Source organism: Scomber japonicus, chromosome 7 (assembly GCF_027409825.1).
Source record: "Scomber japonicus isolate fScoJap1 chromosome 7, fScoJap1.pri, whole genome shotgun sequence".
In the NCBI taxonomy this organism is placed as follows: domain Eukaryota; kingdom Metazoa; phylum Chordata; class Actinopteri; order Scombriformes; family Scombridae; genus Scomber; species Scomber japonicus.
Window position 1 is genome coordinate 33340752 of NC_070584.1, and position 26829 is coordinate 33367580.

At 41.9% G+C, this 26829-nt stretch overlaps 1 protein-coding gene across 1 annotated transcript in view; it reads right to left on the minus strand.

Annotated features, from left to right (window-relative positions):
- Positions 1 to 817: 817 nt before the first annotated feature.
- LOC128362338 (NLR family CARD domain-containing protein 3-like) overlaps positions 818 to 26829 on the minus strand; it is a 32719-nt gene continuing 6707 nt past the window's right edge. Inside the window, exons 5-10 of the mRNA XM_053323079.1 lie at positions 22556 to 22726; positions 18734 to 18907; positions 4291 to 4461; positions 3779 to 3949; positions 1741 to 1862; positions 818 to 873 (exon numbers count right to left, since the gene is read on the minus strand). Coding sequence (XP_053179054.1) covers positions 818 to 873; positions 1741 to 1862; positions 3779 to 3949; positions 4291 to 4461; positions 18734 to 18907; positions 22556 to 22726 — 865 coding nt within the window. The remainder of the gene's footprint in view (positions 874 to 1740; positions 1863 to 3778; positions 3950 to 4290; positions 4462 to 18733; positions 18908 to 22555; positions 22727 to 26829) is intronic.

Consider the following 26829-nt stretch of genomic DNA (forward strand, 5'->3'; position numbering starts at 1 on the left):
GAACACCACTAGAGACTGGAGAGCAGCCGGATCTTAGGTTCTTGATTTGAACAAACTGTGTGCGGCCAGAGAGATATGATGTGAACCAAGCCAGAGGGATGTCAGTGATTCCAATGGAGGCTAATCTGTCCAGGAGGATGTCATGAGAAACGGTGTTGAAAGCTGCACTCAGGTTGAGGAGAACCAGAATGGAGAGAAGTCCAGAGTCAGATGCCATCACCAGTGACCCCTCTCTGCTGTGGAGGGGACGGAAGCCTGACTGAAGTTGTTCATAGAGATTTTTGTCAGACAGATGGGTGTGGACCTGAGCCGCAACAGTTCTTTCTAGTATTTTGGAGAGAAATGGCAAGTTAGAGATGGGACGGAAATTGTTCAAGTCATTCGGATCGGCGCCAGGTTTCTTGAGTGTTGGTGTTATTGCAGCAATCTTTAGTGATGATGGAACAACACCAGAGGTCAGTGAGGAATGAATGATGTCAGTTATTAACGCGGACAGGGCAGGTAGGCAGATTTTTACCAGGTGGGTAGGTAGGGGGTCTAACTGGCAGGTAGATGACTTGGATTTATGAATTTTAATTTAAATTCTACAGATTTGTGTTGAACCAATCCTGAAAATTATGGACCAAACATTTGAAACTTCAGTAAAGAATTTGAATTTAATGAATAGAAAAAAACTACCAAAGCTACAGTCAGTGAACTGACCACAGAATCTTCAGTCTACAGTTTGGACTCTCCAGTCCAGCAGACAAATGCTTCACTGCTGAATCAGACAGGATGTTTCTACTCAGGTTCAGACGTGTCAGATGGAGGTTGGACTTCAGAGTTGAGGCCAAAACTTCACAGTGAGTGTCCGAGAGTCCACAGCCAGAAAGTCTGTAATGACACATATAACATATGTTATCATGAAAGAGGACACTTAATTTTTACTTCATGCATTTGATGTTGAAACAAAAGAATTTTAATTGAATATATATATATATGTATAAAAAATAGCAAAGTTACAGTCAATGAACTGACCCCAGAGCCTTCAGTCTACAGTTTGGACTCTCCAGTCCAGCAGACAGACGCTTCATTGCTGAATCAGACAGGATGTTGTCACTCAGGACCAGATCTGTCAGATGTGGGTTGGACTTCAGAGCTGAGGCCAAAACTTCACAGTGAGTCTCTGAGAGTCCACAGTCAGAAAGTCTGTAATGACACATATATTACAACATATGTTATCATGAAAGAGGACACTTTATATTTACTTCATACATTTGATGATGAAACAGTTTGACATTCATTATTTTGATGAACATTTGATCTTCACATCAGTGGTTCAGATCATCTATTTTTTTTAATATTTTTAAATCTTTGTTTGCACTATTTTTAATGTGACTGCAGGATATTTAGACTCAGTTCAGTTCAGTGAACAGTTCCAGTTGATAAAGATCATCTCTCTTTGCTACCTACTGCTGTCAGGTTCACATCCATAAGCAGCTACATTTACTGACTGTTCACAAACACTAATGAAACTAATGACCTGACAATATTACACCTGTTCATCATTAAATATGTTATGGCATGTTTTGTGTGTGTGAGAGTGTGTGTGTGTGTGTGTGTCTTTGGATCCCTCCACTGCAGCTCAGCAAGGAAACACTGAAGAAACAAACAGAAAAAAAAAATAGCAAAGCTACAGTCAGTGAACTCACAGCAGAGTCTTCAGTCTACAGTTTGGACTCTCCAGTCCAGCAGACAGACGCGTCACTGATGAATCAGACAGCGTGTTGTTACGCAGGTCCAGTTCTGTCAGATGAGGGTTGGACTTCAGAGCTGAGGCCAAAACTTCACAGTGAGTCTCTGAGAGTCCACAGTGCCAAAGTCTGTAATGACACATATATTACAACATATGTTATCATGAAAGAGGACACTCTTGTGTGTGTTTTGTTTTGTGTGTGTGTGTGTATGTGAGTATGTGCAGATATCTCATCCTGCAAAAAGTAATACCATGTAGATTCGGTCCGGGGGGCGATTGGTCTACTAACCATCAACACGGAGCAAACAGGGCGCTTTGCGTGCACTGCATGATCGATCACACACACGCAGTCACTCTCTAGCGTGTGTTCTTGCTTGCCTGCTCCAGATTCTGGGAGTTTGTACATAATTTGCGGGCATCAATAAATATGTTATGGTGTGTGTGTGTGTGTGTGTGTGTGTGTGCACGCGCACATAATAGGTTCAGTTGAAGCTAATATGAGGCTTTGACAGTCTGGTAGACTCACACTTGATGTGTCTGTCTCAAAGTTTCAGAATATTTAGAACTAAATTCCCTCTTTGAGTTTGGATCCCTCCACTGCAGCTCAGCAAGGAAACACTGAAGAAACACAAACATACTTACTTGATATGTGGAACTCAGACTGCTGAAGCCTCATATTAGTTTAAACTCTGGAAGTCATTTTTACTCACAACAAGACTGTGGATTTTAAATTTCTGAAAACATTTAAACTCTACAGATTTGTGTTCAACCAATCCTGAAAATTATGAACCTAACATTTGAAACTTCACTGAAGAATTTGAATTTAATATATAGAAAAAAACAGCAAAGCTACAGTCAGTGAACTCACAGCAGAGTCTTCAGTCTACAGTTTGGACTCTCCAGTCCAGCAGACAGACGCTTCACTGATGAATCAGACAGCTCGTTGTCACTCAGTTCCAGATGTGTCAGATGAGGGTTGGACTTCAGAGCTGAGGCCACAACTTCACAGTGAGTCTCTGAGAGTCTACACCAAGAAAGTCTGTAATGACACATATATTACAACATATGTTATCATGAAAGAGGACACTTTATATTTACTTCATGCAATTGATGATGAAACAGTTTGACATTCACTATATTGATGAACATTTGATCTTCACATCAGTGGTTCAGATCTTCTTTTTTTTATATTTTTAAATCTTTGTTTCTGAGGCATTTTATTCCTTTAAAGGACAGTTGAGAGATAAACAGGAAACTAGAGGAGAGAGAGACAGAGAATGACATGCAACAAAGGTCCAGCACCAGAATCAAAGCACAGACCAGTAAGCTACCAGAACACTCCCAGTTCAGCTGATGGTGTCTCACTGTGCTTGAATGAAACAATCATTCTCATCACTCTCTCTCAGACCTGCAGACTTTTAATCTTTGTTTTGCTTTAATCTTGCAGATGAAGGAGAGAACATGGAGTTACATTGAGGCTTCCATAATGTGCACAGTGTGTCTGTGTGATCTGATCCCATGTCTGTCTCCACAAAGTTAACATGAGGACATCTTGATTAGAAAAACACTTTTACTGTCCACTATTTTTAATGTGACTGCAGGATATTTAGACTCAGTTCAGCTCAGTGAACAGTTCCAGTTGAGTGTGTGTGTGTGTGTGTGTGTGTGTGTGTGTGTGTGTGTGTGTGTGTGTGTGTGTGTGTGTGTGATAAGTTCAGATGAAGCTAATATGAGGCTTTGACAGTCTGGTAGTTTGGATCCCTCCACTGCAGCTCAGCAAGGAAACACTGAAGAAACACAAACATACTTACTTGATATGTGGAACTCAGACTGCTGAAGCCTCATATTAGTTTAAACTCTGGAAGTCATTTTTACTCACAACAAGACTGTGGATTTTAAATTCCTGAAAACATTTAAATTCTACAGATTTGAGTTCAACCAATCCTGAAAATTATGAACCTAACATTTGACACTTCAGTGAGGAAGCTGGATTGCACATATAGAAAAGAAAAAAACCAACACAGCTACAATCAGTGAACTGACCTCAGACCCTTCAGTCTACAGTTTGGACTCTCCAGTCCAGCAGACAGACGCTTCACTGCTGAATTAGACAGTTTGTTGTTACGCAGGTCCAGTTCTGTCAGATGAGGGTTGGACTTCAGAGCTGAGGCCAAAACTTCACAGTGAGTCTCTGAGAGTCCACAGCCATGAAGTCTGTAATGACACATATATTACAACATATGTTATCATGAAAGAGGACACTTTATATTTACTTCATACATTTGATGTTGAAACAGTTTGACATTCATTATTTTGATTAACATTTGTAGTGTTGTAGTACTCCAGATCGGTCTCGAGACCACATTTTTTAGGGTCTTGGTATTCCAGGTACACACAAAAAGACTGTGGATTTTTAATTCCTGAAAAAATGTACATTCTGAAGATTTGAGTTCAGCAAATCCTGAAAATTATGAACCAAACATTTGAAACATCAGTGAAGAATTTGAATTTAATATATAGGGGGAAAAAAGTAAAGCTACAGTCAGTGAACTGACCCCAGATACTTCAGTCTACAGTTTGGACTCTCCAGTCCAGCAGACAGACGCTTCATTGCTGAATCAGACAGGTTGTTTCCACTCAGGTTCAGTTCTGTCAGATGAGGGTTGGACTTCAGAGCTGAGGCCAAAACTTCACAGTGAGTCTCTGAGAGTCCACAGTCAGAAAGTCTGTAATGACACATATATTACAACATATGTTATCATGAAAGAGGACACTTTATATTTACTTCATATATTTGATGATGAAACAGTTTTTACATTCACTATTTTGATTAACATTTGATCTTCATGTCAGTGGTTCAGATCATCTTTTTACATATTTTAAAGTATTGGTTTTCTAAGGCATTTTATTCCTTTAATGGACAGTTGAGAGATAATGACCAGTCGTTTACGGAGGCCAATGTTGGTTAACGTTAGGAAACTTTAGATATTGTTGTATAACTGACATTAATGAAAATATTTATTATTAGCAGTAGTATAATTCTTCACATTTTTAAAACCGAGTTTACAAAGTGCTCTAAAGGCATGATAACTGTTTACAGGTTGTTACAAATAGAATAAATACAGTGCAATTCAGAAACAGATTAAATATGATTCAGATCTTATCTTAAATCCTGTTGTGTAAAATCAGGTATTTCCTGTATGTCTGATTATATATCATGTCATAATAACTTTACTGCATTCACTGATAACTGTTAAATACTGATACAGTATCTCACAAAAGTGAGTACACCCCTCACTTTTTTGCAAATATTTTATTATATCTTTTCATGGGTCAACACTATAGAAATGAAACTTTGATATAAGTGTACATCTTGTATAGCTTATAGATTTACTGTTGAATTGTATCAAAGTTTCATTTATATAGTGTTGTCCCATGAAAAGATATAATAAAATATTTGCAAAAATGTGAGGGGTGTACTCACTTTTGTGAGATACTGTATATGTTGTAATCAAACGCCTTGTGGTTGAGGTTTTATTACTGCAGCTTCTATCAATCAATCAATCAATCATCAACCAATCAATCTTTATTTCTATAGTGCCAAATCACAACAAAGTCATCTCAAGGCACTTTACACATAGAGCAGGTTCGAAACCGTACTCTTCAGGACCCAACATTCCCACATAAGCAAGCACTTGGAAACAATGGCAAGAAAAAACTCCCTTTTAACAGGAAGAAACCTCAGAACCAGACTCAGAGTGGGAGAACATCTGCCTCGACCGCTTGGGGTAGAGAGGAGAGAGAAGCACATTGAAAATCAACACTGAAGCTAGAAGGTCCGGGACTGGAATCTGTCCTGTCCTTCATTTGTTTTACCAGCTTCAACACCCAAAGAAAGAGAAATAGAATAAAAACCTCAATAAAAAAAATCCAGTAACTACTAGAAATAGATAGATCGATAGATCGATAGATAGATAGATAGATAGATCCTTCATTCATTGTCACAAGTACAACAACATTTCTAAATAAATATAATAACCAGAGGTGGCAAAAGTCCTCTCATTCTGCATTTAAGTAAAAGTACAGATACTTGTGTAGAAGAACACTCTGGTAAAAGTAGAAGTACTGATTCAACTCCTTTACTCAAGTAAGAAAGTACAGGCTCTGAAATAATAACAATACGAAAAAACGTTCTCGGCACACAAAATAGGATAATTTACCTCTTTTGTTAACAACCTGCACAGAAAAAAATCGGGTAAAGGGGGCGACATGGAGCACTGATTTATTAAGTTAATCACATCTTGACTTACTCAGCCTCTCTGCAGTTCCTCACAGCTGGCATCAGTCTCCGTCGTCCCTCCTCTGATGTTTTGTACTTCTTCAGTTCAAACTCATCCAGAGGCTCCTCTGACATCTGCAGCATGTAGGCCAGAGCTGAGCACTGGATCGGAGAGAGTTTCTTCTTTGATCTGGTCCCTGACTTCAGGAACTCTTGGATCTCCTGATGTACTGAGCTGTCGTTCATCTCCATCAGACAGTGGAAGATGTTGATGCTTCTGTCAGGAGAGATATCCTTCCTGTCCATCTCCTTCAGGTTGTTGGTGACTCTCTGGATAGTTTCTGGACTGTTGTCTGTCTGACCCAGCAGGCCTCCTAAGAGACTCTGGTTGGACTCCAGAGAGAGGCCATGAAGGAAGCGGACAAACAGGTCCAGGTGGCCATTTTCACTTCTGAGTGATTTCTCCATGGCTCTCTTCAGGAAGTCATCCAGAGATGTGAAATCATGATGACTGTCAGGTGGGTTATTTCTGAGGTCGGAGACACAGCTGTTGTTGTTTCTGAAATGAGCTGAAATCTTCTTGAGGAAAGACTTTGGTTTTGATTCTCCCAGGAAGTCCTTCAGTACCTCTGTGTTCCTGCTGGTGTAACAGTGGTACATGTAGACTGCAGCCAGAAACTCCTGAACGCTCAGATGAACAAAGCTGTAGACTGTTTTATGGAAGATCACACTCTCCCTTTTGAAGATCTGTGTACAAACTCCTGATAACACCGAGGCCTCTGTGACATCAAGACCACACTGCTCCAGGTCTTCTTGGTAGAACATGATGTTTCCTTTCTCCAGTTGTTCAAACGCCAGCCTCCCCAGCTTCAGAAGAAGTTCCCTGTCAGCCTCCATCAGCTCCTGTGGACTCGTCTCATGTCCCTCATCATACTTGTTCTTCTTCCTCTTTGTCTGAACCAGCAGGAAGTGTGAGTACAGGTCAGTCAGGGTCTTGGGCAGCTCTCCTCTTTGGTCTGTAGTCAACATGTGGTCCAGAACTGTAGCAGTGATCCAGCAGACGACTGGGATGTAACACATGATGTGGAGGTTCCTGGATGTCTTGATGTGTGAGATGATTCTGCTGGACTGCTCTTCATCACTGAATCTCTTCTTGAAGTACTCCTCCTTCTGGGGGTCAGTGAAGCCTCGTACTTCTGTTACCCTGTCCACACATGAAGGAGGGATCTGATTGGCTGCTGTGGGTCGGGAAGTTATCCAGATGACAGCCGATGGAAGCAGCTTCCCCTTGATGAGGTTTGTCAACAGCACGCTGACTGATGACTTCTGTGTGACATCAGACACGACCTCACTGTTGTTGAAATCCAGTGAAAGTCTGCTTTCATCCAGGCCGTCAAAGATGAACAGAACTTTACAGACAGCGAGCATCTCTGCTGGGAGCTTCTGTAATGTTGGATAGAAAACATGGATCAGCATGAGCAGACTGTACTTCTTATCTTTGATCAAGTTCAGCGCCTTGAACGAGAACGGAATCAGCAGATTGATATCTTGGTTTTCTGAGCGCTGTGCCCAGTCCAGAGTGAACTTCTGCACTGAGAAGGTTTTTCCAGCACCAGCGACGCCGTTCATCAGAACCACTCTGATGTGTTTGTGTTGGTCAGGTAAGACTTTAAAGATGTCCTGACACTTGATTGGAGTGTCATGGAGGGTGTTCATCTTGGAAGCTGTTTCAAGCTGCCACACCTCATGTTGGGTATTAAGCTCTTCACTCAGTCCCTCTATGATGTGGACCTCAGTGTAATTGCTGTTGAGGAGGATTTCACTTCCTGCTTCATCAGTTCCTTGAGTCACACATTCACATGTGCTGCTCAAACTGATCTGATGTTTGTCTAAAACCTCCTGCAGACCACTTTCTGCTGAAAGAGAAGAAAAGAAATCAGTGTGAGTGTTAATGTTCAGTAGGATAGAGGAGGTAGATTCTTGTCCTGTTTCAGAGATGAAGACATCAGCAGACAGATCTTCAGTCTTACTTTGTACAGTGCTGGTCTGACTGTCTGTCTGCAGTCCAGGTCTGGTTCTGGATCCTTCTGCACACTGGGGACAGGAGGAGTCTCCTGATGAAGCAGACTGGTCCCAGTATGAGGTGATGCACTGTCTGCAGAACCAGTGTCCACAGCTGGTAGAGACTGGATCCTTCAGGACGTCCTGACACAAAGAACAGCAGGACAGCTGCTCCTCCACAGAAACAGCCCTCCTCTTCCTCTCTCTGTGGACATGAACACATTCTTTATGACACATTAGTGGAGGCCAACCAACAGCTCTTTAAACAGTCCAGACTGTCAGTATCTGGTCAGTTACACATTTTTTGTTCTTCAGGCTCTGAGATTCAACACATTCAATTTTAACACAATGGAAACAGTCTCTTACTTTGTGTCTGAGGGTCCAGGTTCATTACTTAATTCTGACGGATTAGACCGGTCACTCTTCATAGACAGACAGCTGGATGGTAGAGACTCTGCTCTGTCCTCCTCTTCCTGCAAATCATTCATCTTCTGGAGTCTGAGAGCTAAACCAGTGACACTGGACACACACACACACACACAGTATAATAAATCCAGTCCTGCCTCTTAACTTCTTATTAGTTTCCATGACTTTAACTATAACCGTGTGTGTTTTCTAGTCATCACAAAGATAAACTTTGACTCCAACAAACAGACTTTAGATAAACACGTGTGTGCTTCTTTACTGTGACTTCTCTCTATTAAGAGCGGTGACTCACATTACATCGCTGTGAGGATGCAGAAACCAGGAAATGAAAAACAGTACACAACTTTTGAAGACCTCAAACACTGATTTCATATTCTTCTGACTCTGTTTAATCAACTAAATAATTAATCTGAAAAATAATCAGCAGATTGATCAATAATGACAGTAATCATTATTTTCAGCTCTGATATTAACACTCACCTGCCTCAGACTTGCTATAGTCCTGCTTCTGCACTGCGGACTGTAAAATGGGGTCTGAATGGACTTTCACCTTTACAGCCTACCTGTCTACTCCTCCCATCTTTTTTATACTAGAGATTGTGTGTGTGTGTGTGTGTGTGTGTGTGTGTGTATGTATGAGTGTGTCATAGGCTATTTTTGGTGACAAATTTCAAAATCATCATTATAAAATGGAGTCTGATTGGACATTCACCTTTACTGCTTATCAGCCTGTTCCTCTCTTCTTCTTTGCTAGAGGTTGTGTGTGTGTGTGTGTGTGTGTGTGTGTGTGTGTGTGTGTGTGTGCGTGTCTGTGTGCGTGTCTGTGTGTGTGCGTGAGTGTGCATGAGTGTCTATGAGTGTGTCATAGCCTATTTTAGATAAAAGTACAGACAAGTTTCTCTGTATCCAACAGGGTGAGAGAGGGGCAGAGTTAAGAGATGTCTTTGAGATATTGTCTGATCATCAGAACAGCTGAGGGTCAAGAGATTTGACCTCGTACCATTTTATAAACTTCACAGCTGAATAACATAATTTGGCCAATCTGAGCAGAACTAATTTGTGATTTTTTTTAACGATTTATTTTTTAAATGAGAGTATAATCCCATTATGTGTGTGTGTGTGTGTGTGTGTGTAATATAACTGTTGCCTACTGCCCCCTGCTGATCATCACATCCCATTGCAAATTAAAATTCTCATACAGTAAAAGTACATAATTATTAGAGCTTGATGTAGTTAAAGTATTACAGTAATTAACAAATGAATTAATAAGCAAATTAATGAATGAACGAACAAATTAACAAATGACTGAACGAATGAACCATCGCTTTATTTCTATAAAGACATTACTCTTATAGGACTGCAACCAGACTGCTTTCACTTCACAGTTTTTACCAACTGCATCAAAACTTGAAACACAGCTGCTAAATGTGGCCTCTGTCTCACTGTCAGCTACAAGATTCACAAATGTTGAATTCAATATCCAGATGAAGTGAGGGATTTGACTGAATCAAAGATACTTCAGTGTTTTAATCAGTGATAACTCAACATAAAAGAGGCACAATATAATATCATTAAATAAAGTACAAGTAGTTGAGTAATTAATTACTTTCCACCACTTTTGTTGGTAAAGAAACTTGTAGGATTTAGCCGGTTATATTTTTAGTATTTTTAGAAAGCGATGGTTGTAAGTTTGATGATTTGATATTTGATACGAATGAAGATGAATATTTAATGTTAAGTTTAGTACTGTAATGTGTGATGTTTATTGACTGGGAGGTCATACAAGAAGTCGTGCTAAAAGTAGTTTGAGAGCTAATGTAAAGTGTGCGTTGCTTAGCAACGATGTGTATCAGCATACTGTTAATGTAAACGGCTCATTTGTGCCGTGCAGTTCTTTAGCTATTCTACAAAGAGCATTACTGTTTATTAAAGACACGCTGTAAAGGAAACTCAGGTTTTGTACTGTCTTCTATTTGCAGTTTCACTCGTGGTATTTCACCATAAAAGAAGGAAATAAAGGCGCAGAGAGAACAGTACAACAGACATCACATCCTCAGAAAATAAACTAGCAAACGGCAGTAGGCTATATGTAACACCTGTCAAACTGAAGCACTGTAACATAATAAACATGTATATTATAACAATATGAATGTCCATAAATCCTCGTTCTTGAGTTACACTTGAAATACATTACGTGTAAAACCATAATATACAGTTTTACTGTGAGTAACCACCAAACTCCACTCTCATTATACTGCCACATCTTTGACACACATCCTCAAATCAACTTCTATTACAAAGTTAACAATAAACACACATTAAGTAAGCAGAAAACCAATTTAACAAAAATAAAAGCATACAAACTATCCCTATACATCCTTTCGGCTCAGTTTACACAACAAAATAACCCCAGTGTGTGTCTCATTAGTGTCGATTGTACCATTGTGTTACCTTTACTTGTTAGTAACAGGTGCGCTAGCCTAGCATTGCAGATCACATTTCTTAACTCTTCGAGCAGATGTAGAAAATATCTCCATTTCCATATTACTGCAAAACTACTCTTCTAATCACCACACGTCATCACCAACTCTTAACACTTATACTCGAGTAGATGCATATATTATTTTAGGGGAATATTAACCCACCTGTAGTGTAGATGTAAGCAAAGAGGCAGACAACTTTAGCTTGTTTTCGTCTCGGCTGCAGGATTGGCCGCAACTAAAGTTTTAGGTTGCTCCCAAACTCTATACGCCCCCTGTTGACATGTTTGAGTATTATGCCAACACTGTGACAAGTAAATTACAATTAAATTGTCATTTTAATCACAATTTAAGACACAATAAATTATCTGTGTCTATTTTTAACCACACTTAACTTATTTAACCTAATATTTTCACACTGAACCTTAATGAACTGACTTTTTAACATTGTTTTATTCAATTTTAAATTCTGTATTTTTTAATCGTTTACTCTGAATATTTGTCTTGTTAAACACATTTTTAAACCCACAGCATGTTTTTTTTAACTTGCTCTATGTGTTTGCCCTTGTTTCATTGCTGTAAATGTAAAGCACTTTGAGCTTTCACCTGTTTACCTTCTGACTTGAGAGATAAAATAATTGAACCATGCGGCTCCTCTAGACTTTCCAAATGTTATCATACTGAATGGATCGAATTCTGACAGTGAAACGACTCATTTAACAAAGGTTGTGATGCTTAAAATAATAAAATCCACCTTTTACAGCAGCAACACAGACTCATACATGTACTCACAACTGGGGTTACATCCAGGTAACCGCTGTTTACTGTCACTGCCAGCAGGGGGAGACAGAAGCTCCACTGCAGGTTTAAAGCTGTATGGATTGCTGTTTTGTTTTATTGTCACTTGGTGGTGCTGTTTCATTGATTGTATTTTGCACTTTGAGTTCAAGTTAAAGAATTAAGAAAACAGACTAAAGCTGGTAAATCTCCTGAAAAGAAACACGTATTTTAACACTAACTTACATGTCAAATGGAAAAATTTAATTCCAGTTGCTGAACTAGCATAACCTAAAGTCTTTTAGTTAGTTCACAGTTGGTCAGACATGTAAACATACAATTGTTCAACATATGTGACACTAAAGTTTCCAATGATAAATGACTCATCAATATTAACTCTGGTGGAAATGGAAATATATAAATAGCACTAAATTACACACGTTTTAAAACACAGCTTTAAAATAAAGTATGACATAAAATCAGACTGAACTAACTTGCATGTCCTGGTGGTAAGATATTCCTTTATTAGTCCCACAATGGGGAAATTCGCATTGTTACAGCAGCAAATGGACAGCAAAATAGAATATAAGAGCAGCAATAAGAAGAAGAATAAAGAACAATAAATAATAAGTACAAAAACAATAAGAACAATAATAGTAAAAATATGTAAGAAAAATAATTGTGCCATTATTTACATTATTTACAAGAGTAATATTGGCATTGAGTGGTAATATACCAGAGGCGATATTCTTATGGCACAGATTAAAAAAAGATTAGAAAAATAACTACAATAAAAAGAGATGTCATACATGAAGCTGAAGCTCCACACAGGTTAAAAATGCGGCCAGTTAATTTATTTCCACAGATATTTATTAGAATTAAGTGTATGTTTAGTATCACTATCATCTCACCACCATTCCTTCAGACGTGTATAAAACTTCTCAAACCAACTTTTCAGAAAGCTTTACACAAAACAAACAAACATACAGCAAGAAAATAAACCTGAAAACAAACACAAGGTTCAAATGTGTGATGTACAACATATGAAACAAAATAACTGGTAGATCAGTGGATAAAAATGAGTTTGGAGAAGTGATCTAAAGGAAGATAAAGACTATATTTAGTCCATATTTATCTGTGCTGATAATCAGGCATTATGCATTATTTCATTTCCCTCCACTCAGTGTGAAGTTAGAGAAAAACTAATCACAGCTTTATTTATTGAATTATTCATGTGTTTGAACTGCTAATGGCAGAGGTATATTTCAAAGAGCTGTAAGGACACATCAGTCCACAGGAGGTTCAGCTGGAGATGAGTGGAGAAGATGAATTTCATGTTTTTAATGAAGTTGTGTCCACAGTCTGTTTGCATCACTATCACTGTGTGCAGTGCTGTACAATACATGCAAGATGCTGCACTAATGTAGAAAACAAGATGTAAAGGATGTGATTGGATAGGGCTAAGTCACATGATCTCACCTACACGTTTAAATTACATTATTATTAAAAACACCTGATTGGTTTACCTGCATATAAAAGCTACATACCACTATTTTTAATATTTACATATAGAAACACTGACATGTAAGCCATGAAAAGTGTTTAAAAGTAATCAATCCAATCTTTCTAATAAATAAATAAAAAACCTGAAAGAATCTGTTCCCATATTTATCAAGTTCATAACATGTTTGTTTGTTTTTTTCATCTTAATCAACAAATCAACAAAATCCAGAGCTAACTGTTCGGTTTGTGGTCAGTTAAGAGACTTAAGTGAAGACGACAAAATCCAGATCTAAACTCCAGTCCAGATGGATCATCAGGATCCAGCTGATCCTCTCTCAACACTCCTGGATGTTCACTCACACTCTGACAGAAATCACCACTAGTCCCATCTGATGAGAGGAGAAGAAAGAACAGAGGAGATAAATGAGTGTTTAGTGAGACTCACTTCATCAGCTGTCAGTCAGTGATGCAGCACATCCAGTATAAAGAGCAGCAGGGACTTCAGTCCTGTTCAGACCAGAAGTGGAACAGCTGTGCAGCGTAGCTTGCTTCCTTTCAGCTCTCATGTTAACGTGTTGGAGTGAACACACTGAGCTCCAAGCTCACACACCTGCACACACTTTTACTATCAATTCTGTTTCCTCTGCAGATTTCACTGAAGTACACAGAGGAAATAAAGTGCTGAGAGTCATGAACACATCATTACTGCAGAAACAGAGACATTCACTCATCAGTTTACTGATGGATTTACTGCTGATACATGTCAACTCTTATCAAAGTTTAAAGTTACAGAGTCTCTGTGGGATTTGAAGATGTTTCCTGCTGTTAAATCATCACATGACAATCAGTCAGAGCTCTCAGATAAACAGCTGCTGTGATTCTTGGACTTCAGCAGAGGTTCTGAGGCCTGTACTACGAAGCTGGATTAACATACCTGGGATATCTCTCCATTACCTGGGTCGATTTCGCAATCCTGATAAACGGTACTACGAAGCTGAATATCAACTCGGTATTTGAACCCAGGGGTTTCCAATCTGGATCACTGCGCACTCACATAAAGGGGAGGTGTTTGCAGCGTCTGACCAATCACAAACATGGAGAAACCCTGCAGAGCAGCCTACTTTACCATGGAGGAGCAGACAGTTATTCTTCAAAAATGTGAAGAATTCAAACACATCATCGAGGCCAAAAGCAACACTGATGCAGCAAAAGCCAGGAAGGAGTGCTGGCAGAAAATTGCAGACTCTGTTAATGCGTAAATTCGTGAGATTGTACAATATTAATTAATTGGACAATATAAACGGACAGCACTCTGATTACACAATTTCACTTTTCGGGCAGAGAGCTTCCTCAGTGCCCTTCCTTTCATTGCGACATTAAGTTAGTTTAATATTCATCCATCCATCCATCCATCCATCTTCTTCCGCTTATCCGGGGTTGGGTCGCGGGGGCAGCAGCCTAAGCAGGGAAGCCCAGACTTCCCTCTCCCCAGCCACTTCGTCCAGCTCTTCCCGGGGGACCCCGAGGTGTTCCGAGGCCAGCCGAGAGACATAGTCTCTCCAGCGTGTCCTGGGTCTTCCTCGGGGTCTCCTACCGGTGGGACGCGCTCTGAACACCTCACCAGGGAGGCGTCCGGGAGGCATCCTGATTAGATGCCCGAACCACCTCATCTGGCTCCTCTCGACGCGGAGGAGCAGCGGGTCTACTCCAAGCTCCCTCCGGATAACTGAGCTTCTCACCCTATCTCTAAGGGAGAGCCCAGCCACCCTACGGAGGAAGCTCATTTCGGCCGCTTGTACCCGCGACCTTGTTCTTTCGGTCACTACCCAAAGCTCATGACCAGAGGTGAGGGTAGGAACGAAGATCGACTGGTAAATCGAGAGCTTCGCCTTTCGGCTCAGCTCTCTCTTCACCACGAAGGATCTGTGCAGAGTCCGCATTACTGCAGACGCCGCACCGATCCGCCTGTCGATCTCCCGCTCCATCCTTCCCTCACTCGTGAACAAGACCCGAGGTACTTGAACTCCTCCACTTGAGGCAGAATCTCATCCCCGACCCGAAGAGTGCACTCCACCCTTTTCCGGTTGAAGACCATGGCCTCGGATTTGGAGGTGCTGATTCTCATCCCGGCCGCTTCACACTCGGCTGCAAACCGATCCAGTGAGAGTTGGAGGTCACGGTCCGATGAAGCCAACAGGACCACATCATCCGCGAAAAGCAGTGACCCAATCCTGAGGTCACCAAACCGGACCCCCTCCACACCCTGGCTGCGCCTAGAAATCCTGTCCATAAAAATTATGAACAGGATCGGTGACAAAGGGCAGCCCTGGCGGAGTCCAACCCTCACTGGAAACAAGTCCGACTTATTGCCGGAAATGCGGACCAAGCTGTGACACCAGTCATACAGGGAGCGGACGGCCCTTATCAGGGAGTCCGATACCCCGTATTCCCGGAGAACCCCCCACAGGATACCCCGAGGGACACGGTCGAATGCCTTCTCCAAGTCCACAAAACACATGTGGACTAGTTGGGCAAACTCCCATGCACCCTCAAAGATTCTGCAGAGGGTGTAGAGCTGGTCCACTGTTCCACAGCCTGGACGAAAACCACACTGCTCCTCCTGAATCCGAGGTTCGACTATCTGACGGACCCTCCTCTCCAGCACCCCCGAATAGACCTTACCAGGGAGGCTGAGGAGTGTGATTCCCCTGTAATTGGAACACACCCTCCGGTCCCCCTTCTTAAAAAGAGGGACCACCACCCCAGTCTGCCAATCCAGAGGCACTGCCCCCGATGTCCACGCGATGCTGCAGAGTCGTGTCAACCATGACAGCCCCACAGCATCCAGGGCTTTGAGGAACTCGGGGCGGATCTCATCCACCCCCGGGGCCCTGCCACCGAGGAGCTTTTTAACCTCCTCGGTGACCTCCGCCCCAGAGATAGGAGAGCCCACACCCGAGTCCCCCGGCCCTGCTTCCTTACCGGAAGGCGTGTCGGTGGGATTGAGGAGGTCTTCGAAGTATTCCTTCCACCGATCCACAACGTCCCGAGTCGAGGTCAGCAGCGCACCGTCCCCACCGTACACAGTGTTTACGGTGCACTGCTTCCCCCTCCTGAGACGTCGGATGGTGGTCCAGAATCTCTTCGAAGCCGTCTGAAAGTGTTTTTCCATGGCCTCACCGAACTCCTCCCATGTCCGGGTTTTTGCCTCAGCGGCCGCCCTAGCTACATTCCGCTTGGCCTGCCGATACCTGTCTGCTGCCTCCGGAGTCCTACAGGCCAAAAAGGCCCTATAGGACTCCTTCTTCAGCTTGACGGCATCCCTCACCGCCGGTGTCCACCAGCGGGTTCGGAGATTGCCGCCCCGACAGGCACCGTCCACCTTGCGGCCACAGCTCTGGTCAGCCGCCTTAACAATGGAGGCACGGAACATGGCCCACTCGGACTCAATGTCCCCCGCCTCCCCCGGTACGTGGTCGAAGTTCTCCCGGAGGTGGGAGTTGAAACTCTCTCTGACAGGAGACTCTGCCAGACGTTCCCAGCAGACCCTCACAATGCGTTTGGGCCTGCCAGGTCTGCCCGGCATCCTCCCCCACCATCGGAGCCAACTCACCACCAGGTGGTGATCAGTTGACAGCTCCACCCCTCTCTTCACCCGAGTGTCCAAGACATGCGGCCGCAAGTCCGACGACACGACTACAAAGTCAATCATCGAACTGCGGCCTAGGGTGTCCTGGTGCCAAGTGCACATATGGACCCCCTTATGCTTGAACATGGTGTTCGTTATGGACAATCCGTGGCGAGCACAAAAGTCCAATAACAGAACACCACTCAGGTCCAGATCGGGGGGGCCGTTCCTCCCAATCACACCCTTCCAGGTCTCACTGTCGCTACCAACATGGGCGTTGAAGTCCCCCAGCAGAACGAGGGAATCCCCAGGGGGAGTGTTTCCAGCACCCCCTCCAAGGAGTCCAAAAAGGCTGGATACTCTGAGCTGCTGTTTGGACCATAGGCACAAACAACAGTCAGGATCCGTCCCCCCACCCGAAGGCGGAGGGAGGCCACCCTCTCGTCTACCGGGGTAAACTCCAACATACAGGCATCAAGCCGGGGGGCAATAAGTATTGCCACCCCTGCCCGGCGCCTCTCACCAGTGGCAACTCCAGAGTGGACAAGAGTCCAACCCCTCTCGAGGAGACTGGTTCCAGAGCCCTTGCTGTGCGTCGAGGTGAGGCTGACTATATCTAGCCGGAACTTCTCAACCTCACGCACCAGCTCAGGCTCCTTCCCCACCAGAGAGGTGACGTTCCACGTCCCTAGAGCTAGCTTCTGCAGCCAAGGATCGGACCGCCAAGGTCCCCGCCTTCGGCCGCTGCCCAGCTCGCACTGCACCCGACCCCTTTGGCCCCTCTCACTGGTGGTGGGTCTGTGGGAGCGGGGTCCCATGTCCCTTCTTCGGGCTGTGCCCGGCCGGGCCCCATGGGCGAAGGCCCGGACACCAAGCGCTCGCCTCCGAGCCCCACCCCCAGGCCTGGCTCCAGGGGGGGGGGCCCCGGTGACCCGCGTCCGGGCAAGGGACACGAAAAACCAAATATCTTGCTCGTCATCGGGGTTTTCTGAGCTACCTTTTGTCTGGCCCCTCCCCCCGGACCTGTTTGCCATGGGAGACCCTACCAGGGGCCCCCGACAACTGAGCTCCTGGGGTCATTGGGACACGCGAACCCCTCCACCACGGTAAGGTAGTAGCTCAGGGAGGGTAGTTTAATATTCAACATTCAAAATACAAACCTATTTTGCGCTTCAACCATTTGAGTGAATGATGTCAAACCAACTGTATAACAGACTAATATCCCTCACGTGCCTCAAGGATTATTTTACCAGTATTTCTTTTCATCATTTTTTACAATTACAATAAATAAATAAATAAAGTTATTATGCTCCCTGACCCTTTGATCTCAAGATGTCAAACCAACTGTATAACACACAGAATAATATCCCTCATGTGCCTCGAGGATTGTTTTTTTAATATATATTTTGTCCAATTAAAAAATTGCTTCTATCCCTAAAAACTCTTGCTCTCCTAAGTGATTTGACTTTGAGATCAGATATGATGGTGTGACAGTTTGATGATGAGGATCACTGTCTCTATACATCTTGTAAGACTGTCAGGTGTAATCCAGCTTTATTTCCTGCAGACATCAACACAACAACAACAGTCGTCTTCACATCAACTCAAACACATGATCACAACAAGCTTCTGGCTCATCTGATTGGCTGACTGTTCTCTCTCTCTCTGTCTTTCTGTCCAATCCTGAAGCCTGTCACCATTCACCTCTCACAGCTTCACTGAGGAAAGCAGCACTGAGAAGGTTGGAGCTTCACCAGGAAATACTGGATCTTTGCTTTCATACTGACTGTGTTTAATACTAAACTGCTGAAACCAGCACAGACTGACTCCAACTCTCTACTGACCTCAGAGTCTCCAGTCTGCAGTCTGGACTCTGCTGAAGATCAGACAGCAGCTTCACATCTGAATCCTGCAGGTTGTTTCCTCTCAGATCCAGCTCTCTCAGATGGGAGGGGTTGGCCTTCAGAGCTGAGGCCAGATCAGCACAGCTGGTCTCTGACAAACCACAGTTCATCAATCTGAAATAGAATAAATGAAGTCAATATAAAAGACAAAGACCATGCTTGAACTTGTACTTGTTTCATAATCTGTTCAGAGCTTGAGAAGGTTTAAATGTAGAAGTTTAGAAAATGTAATCTCCAAACAGATGAACCCAACAGGATGTAGGTTAAAAACTGTCAAATACAAACAGTGAAAAAGAGATTTTAACATTCAGAACCATATTCATGTGTGTGGCAGTAATCATTCCTCCTGTCCATACTGACTGTGAAGTGGTCTCTTCCAAACACAGCTACACTGTAGGAAATGACTTCAGTTGAAGCTAATATGAGGCTTTGACAGTCTGGTAGACTCACACTTGATGTGTTTGACTCAAAGTTTCAGAATATTGAGAACTAAATTCCCTCTTTGAGTTTGGATCCCTCCACTGCAGCTCAGCAAGGAAACAGCTGAAGAAACACAAACATACTTACTTGATATGTGGAACTCAGACTGCTGAAGCCTCATATTAGTTTAAATTTTGGAAGTCATTTTTACTCACAACAAGATTGTGGATTTTAAATTCCTGAAAATATTTCATTTCTACAGATTTGTATTCAGCAAACTAGCAAAGTTACAGTCAGTGAACTGACCCCAGAGTCTTCAGTCTACAGTTTGGACTCTCCAGTCCAGCAGACAGACACTTCACTGATGAATCAGACAGCTTGTTGTCACTCAGGTGCAGCGCTGTCAGATGAGGGTTGGACTTCAGAGCTGAGGCCAAAACTTCACAGTGAGTCTCTGAGAGTCCACAGTTATAAAGTCTGTAATGACACATATATTACAACATATGTTATCAAAGAGGACACTTTATATTTACTTCATGCATTTAATGATGAAACAGTACCACTGTAAGGAACCTAGGCATTATATTTGATCAGGATTTGTCCTTCAGTTCCCACATAAAACAAATTTCAACCAGAAAAGAATTTAAAATCCATCTCCTCACTTTATGAACCTAGTAGAACACTGCGCTCCCAGCATGCAGGCCTATTTGTGTTTTTTATTAGTATCTCTAAAAGTTGAATGGGAGGCAGAGCCTTCAGTTGTCAGGCTCCTCTCCTGTGGAATCATCTCCCAGATTTGGTCCGGGGGGCAGACACCCTCTGCCCACCCCTTAAGAGTAGGCTTAAAACTTTCCTTTTTGATAAAGCTTATAGTTAGGGCCGGCCAGGCTTGTCCTGGACCAGCTCCTAGTTTATGCTGCTATAGGCTTAGACTGCCGGAGAACTTACCGTGATGCACTGAGTTCCTCTCTCCTCTTCCCTCTCTCTATCCATTTACATTCATGTGCTATAAATGCAATGACTAATTTAAGCTTCTTCCCCGGAGTTCTCTGTGCTCTCTTGTCTCGAAAGGTAATCTGAGGGCATCGATGATCAGGACCTCATAGATGTTCGGATCTCCTGACTGCCGCTATTATTATTTTCAATGTTGATTGATTGTTTGTCACTGTGCCTCCCTCTCCTCTCTCCTGTCTCCCTCTCCTCTTTATTTATCTCTTCTCCCTCTTCTCCTCTACTCTCACTCTCCCTCAACAAAGAACGGTCAAGGCAGATGGTCGCCCACCTAGAGCCCGGTTCTCCCTGAGTTTTTCTTTGCTGATGTGGGAATGTTGGGTCTCTTTGAATGAAATACAAGAGTTGATAGATAGATAGATAGATAGATAGATAGATAGATAGATAGATAGATAGATAGATAGATAGATAGATAGATAGATAGATAGATAGATAGATAGATAGATAGATAGATAGATAGATAGATAGATAGATAGATAGATAGAGAGAGAGTGTGTGTGTGTGTGTGGGGGGGGGGGGGGGGCTGTTTTTGTTTCAGTGTGCTGAGCCTCTGGTGGAGACAGCTGTGCAGTGACTTTTGTTAACTCGAAAAGACACCTGGTAGTAGAATTGATTGTGTCTAATTTGTTAGGTCAGCAAGGGTTTAGCAGTGTTCATTGGTTTTGGTTGGTTTATGTACTTTATTACTTCATAACTTTGTTACTTCTTTTACGTTATTACTTCATTCCTGGATTACTTTGTTACTTTATTACCCTCTCTTCTTCAAATTTCCACTAGGAGTTACAGTATAAATATTGGACCTGTCCCTTAGAACATCAGAATGACTGTGTGTCCTTCTCCGTGCTGGCATGAAGTAGAGAAGTAGAAAGTTACAGTCAACGAACTGACCTCAGAGTCTCCAGTCTACAGTTTGGACTCTCCAGTCCAGCAGACAGATGCTTCACTGATGAATCAGACAGTTTGTTTCCACTCAGGTCCAGATCTGTCAGATGACGGTTGGACTTCAGAGCTGAGGCCAAAACTTCACAGTGAGTCTCTGAGAGTCCACATTTATAAAGTCTGTAATGACACATATATTACAACATATGTTATCATGAAAGAGGAAACTTTATATTTACTTCATGCATTTGATGATGAAACAGTTTGGCATTCACTTTTTTGATTAATATTTGACCTTCATGTCAGTGGTTCAGATCATCTTTTTAAAAAAAATATTTTTAAATCATTGTTTTCTGAGGCATTTTATTCCTTTAATGGACAGTTGAGAGATAAACAGGAAACAAGAGGAGAGGATTTTTAATGTGACTGCAGGATATCTGCATATGACTCAGTTCAACTCAGTGAACAGTTCCAGTTGAGAAAGATCATCTCTCTTTGCTACCTGCTGCTGTCAGGTTCACATCCATAAGCAGCTACGTTTACTGGCTGTTCACAAACACTAATGAAACTATTGACCTGACAATATTACACCTGTACATCATTAAATATGAACGTAATTAAACACGTATTAAGTATTTTTACACAGACTGTGGATTTTAATTTCCTGAAAACCTTTAAATTCTACAGATATGTGTTCAGCAAATCCTGACAATTATGAACCAAACATTTGAAACTTCACTGAAGAATTTGAATTTAATAAACAGAAAAAAACTAACAAAGCTACAATCAGTGAACTGACCTCAGAGCCTTCAGTCTACAGTTTGGACTCTCCAGTCCAGCAGACAGACGCTTCACTGATGAATCAGACAAGCTGTTTCCACTCAGGTTCAGCTCTTTCAGATGAGGGTTGGACTTCAGAGCTGAGGCCAAAACTTCACAGTGAGTCTCTGAGAGTCCACAGCCAGGAAGTCTGTAATGACACATATATTACAACATATGTTATCATGAAAGAGGACACTTTATATTTACTTCATGCATTTGATGATGAAACCGTTTATTTTGATTAACATTTGATCCGATTTGATCAGTGGTTCAGGTAATCTTTATATATACAGTAGTGTTGTAGTACATGAGATTGGTCTTGAACTCGAGACCACATTTTTAAGGTCTTGACTTGTCTCGTTATTTTTTCTCAAGTGTAGTTGTGACCACAGCTGAAATGACAAATTTAATTTTTTAAATGTTTTACTGTAACTGAGTGTTGGAGCCAAATGCTTGATTTATGGTTTGATTAATATTTTATTTTTCTAGTTTACTATTATTATTTATCTGATTAATTGTGAGATATGAACATGAAATATTCTGGTTTGAATTATGAGTTGAATTGATAACAATTATGAAATTGTGAATAATTGCTAATTTTTATAGTAAAGCTACAGTCAGTGAACTGACCTCAGAGTCTTCAGTCTACAGTTTGGACTCTCCAGTCCAGCAGACAGATGCTTCACTGCTGAATCAGACAGCTTGTTGTTACCCAGGTCCAGTTCTGTCAGATGAGGGTTGGACTTCAGAGCTGAGGCCAAAACTTCACAGTGAGTCTCTGAGAGTCCACAGTTATAAAGTCTGTAATGACACATATATTACAACATATGTTATCATGAAAGAGGACACTTTATATTTACTTCACACATTTAACTCAGCTTAGCCTGTCCCCCTACGCATTCTGCCTATACCTGTTCAGTTACATTGCTGACTGTGTTGAATAAAGATCACTTCTAACTGCTTCTAGATGCTTGAAACCAAGGCCTCGTGCAGTGCTGTGCCAAGAGCAGGAGGGGAAGCTACATGTAATAGCCTTTCTGCCATTGAGTGTACAGAAACGGATGAGGAGGACATGCCTATGCACTTTTTGAGAGCAGCTATCTGTCAATCTCATATATTTTCTTCATGCAATTAATGATGACACAGTTTGACATTCACTATTTTGATGAACATTTGATCTTCACATCAGTGGTTCAGATAATCGTTTTTTATATTTTTAAATCTTTGTTTCTGAGGCATTTTATTCCTTTAATGGACAGTTGAGAGATAAACAGGAAACTAGAGGAGAGAGAGACAGAGAATGACATGCAACAAAGGTCCACCACCAGAATCAAAGCACAGACCAGTAAGCTACCAGAACACTCCCAGTTCAGCTGATGTTGTCTCACTGTGCTTGAATGAAACAATCATTCTCATCACTCTCTCTCATGCCTGCAGACTTTTAATCTTTGTTTTGCTTTAATCTTGCAGATGAAGGAGAGAAAATGAAGTTACATTGAGGCTTCCATAATTTGCACAGTCTGTCTGTCTGGTTCAGATGAAGCGAATATGATGCTTTGACAGTCTGGTAGACTCACACTTGATGTGTCTGACTCAAAGTTTCAGAATATTTAGAACTAAATTCCCTCTTTGAGTTTGGATCCCTCCACTGCAGCTCAGCAAGGAAACTGTAGCAGCTTTCCTGTACCTTTAAAAAAGTCGCTGGTGAGGCAGAATAGGTCTTGTATTTGTATGACACGCTGCTGCTGTTCCAGAGAAGCACACTGAGTCCAAAAAGAAGTTTCGGAGATTTGAATGAATGAAATGAATACTACAGCGGCTTTACACGTGCCCATAGGATGTTATATGTGTACACTTGGCGAACGTGTATCAACGCAAACAAAAGCGATAATGAAATGCGGTCAACAAAAATTACGGCTACCTAGACTCGCCTCCTTCCCAGTGCAGGTGAAGCAGGTTCTGATATAACCTACCGGATGTCAACTACAGTGCCCACGTGACCCTAAACACTGCATATCACCATGGCAACAAGACGAAACTAATTAGACACAGAATAACTAATAAGCAAATCAATATATGGCTCCTACAGAAACACTGAAGAAACACAAACATACTTACTTGATATGTGGAACTCAGACTGCTGAAGCCTCATATTAGTTTAAACTCTGGAAGTCATTTTTACTCACAACAAGACTGTGGATTTTAAATTTCTGAAAACATTTAAATTCTACAGATTTGTGTTCAACAAATCCTGAAAATTATGAACCAAACATTTGAAACTTCACTGAAGAATTTGAATTTAATATATAGAAAAAAACTAGCAAAGCTACAGTCAGTGAACTCACCTCAGAGTCTTCAGTCTACAGTTTGGACTCTCCAGTCCAGCAGACAGATGCTTCACTGATGAATCAGACAGAATGTTTCCACTCAGGTTCAGATCTGTCAGATGAGGGTTGGACTTTAGAGCTGAGGCCAAAACTTCACAGTGAGTATCTGAGAGCCAACAGTTATAAACTCTGTAATGACACATATATTACAACATATGTTATCATGAAAGAGGACACTTTATATTTACTTCATGCATTTGATGATGAAACAGTTTGATATTTACTTTTTTGAATATACACACACAAACAGTTTAGCATTAATTATATAGACTGTGGCAGCCCACCATAGTCTAATTTATGCCAACATAATTTAGAACTTAGGTAATCACTTCTGCTTTCTTTCTTTCAGAACTGAAATATGGACATTAGTCTTTTTTGGTGGTTTGTTTGGAACATTTATGAACTGGTAAAAATCATTTCTGATGCTTTGTGGCTGTGTCATCACCATTCATACCTACACAACCAATAGTGACATTACTGAAGCATAAAATAGTTTGGAGCACTTTTTATTTATTTTATAGATATGACCTCTTAATTATGCTCTCAGAGTGCACTAGATTTGTGCATTTGACTTAGAAATGTGCCCCTGGACCCTCCAATAGGTCGGACTGAGGTCCAACCACCATACTCTCTAAATTCTTTCTCTTTAAAGACTTTTAATCTTTGTTTTGCTTTAATCTTGCAGATGAAGGAGAGAAAATGAAGTTACATTGAGGCTTCCATTATGTGCACAGTGTGATTTGTGATTTGTGTTCAGCAAATCCTGACAATTATGATCCAAACATTTGAAACTTCAGTGAAGAATTTTAATTGAATATATAGAAAGAAATTTGAGCTACAGTCAGTGAACTGACCTCAGAGTCTCCAGTCTACAGTTTGGACTCTCCAGTCCAGCAGACAGACGCTTCACTGATGAATCAGACAGGATGTTTCCACTCAGGTTCAGATCTGTCAGATGAGGGTTGGACTTCAGAGCTGAGGCCAAAACTTCACAGTGAGTCTCTGAGAGTCCACATTTATAAAGTCTGTAATGACACATATATTACAACATATGTTATCATGAAAGAGGACACTTTATATTTACTTCATGCATTTAATTAGGAAACAGTTTGACATTCACTATATTGATTAACATTTGATCTTCACATCAGTGGTTCAGATCATCTTTATTTATATTTTTAAATCTTTGTTTCTGAGGCATTTTATTCCTTTAATAGACAGTTGAGAGATAATGACCAGTAGTTTATGGAGGCTTATGTTGGTTAATGTTAGCAAACTTCAGATATTGTTGAATAACTGACATTACTGAATCAGTTACATACTCAATTTAAAAAATATAAATAATTACTAATAATACATCCTATTATAATTCTTATAAAACTGTTAAGAGGTTGTTACAACTAGAATAAATACAGTGCAATACAAAAACATAAACATTATTCAGATACCATCAGTATTTTAAAGCCTACTGTGTAAAATGATGTATTACCTCTATGTCTGATTATATATCATGTAATAATAACTTTACTGCATTCACTGATAACTGTTAAATATTGATATATAGGGGTTGAGCATAGCTCAGCGGGTGGCGCACCCGCCCCATGTGTTGAGGCTATAGTCCTCGTTGCAGGCGACCCCGGTTCGAATCCCGCACTGAGCAGTCTTATCCTGCGTGTCATTCCCCCCTCTCTGCCTCCTGTTTCCTGTCTCTCTACACTGTCCTGAACATTAAAGGCAAAAAAGCCCAAAAAATATACTTAAAAAAAAAAAAAAAAAAAAAAAAATATTGATATATGTTGTGATAAAATGCTGCTGTAATAAAACCTCAACCACAACCTCTAAAGTCCTTCATTTGTTTTACCAGCTTTGAATGATGCCTCCAACACCCAAAGGAAGATAAATTGTGATGTTGCTCTACAGTGCCTCCTGGTGGTATTTTGCAAGGTGCTCTTTTAGTATGAAAGTCCTTGTTTTTTTATTGGTTATCACGGTCATGTGATTAGGGTCTCATATGAGAGCAGCCATCTTGTTTAGTTTTGTGAATGCTAAAATTCACCCCTCCCTGAGCTACTACCTTACCGTGGTGGAGGGGTTTGCGTGTCCCAATGACTCCAGGAGCTCAGTTGTCGGGGGCTTTATGCCCCTGGTAGGGTCTCCCATGGCAAACAGGTCCGGGGGGAGGGGCCAGACAAAAGGTAGCTCAGAAAACCCCGATGACGAGCAAGACAATTGGATTTTCGTGTCCCTTGCCCGGACGCGGGTCACCAGGGGCCCCCCCTGGAGCCAGGCCTGGGGGTGGGGCTCGGAGGCGAGCGCGTGGTGGCCGGGTCTTCCCTCATGGGGCCCGGCCGGGCACAGCCCGAAGAAGGGACATGGGACCCCACTCCCACAGACCCACCACCAGTGAGAGGCAGCGGCGGAAGGCGGGGACCTTGGCGGTCCGATCCTCGGCTGCAGAAGCTAGCTCTAGGGACGTGGAACGTCACCTCTCTGGTGGGGAAGGAGCCTGAGCTGGTG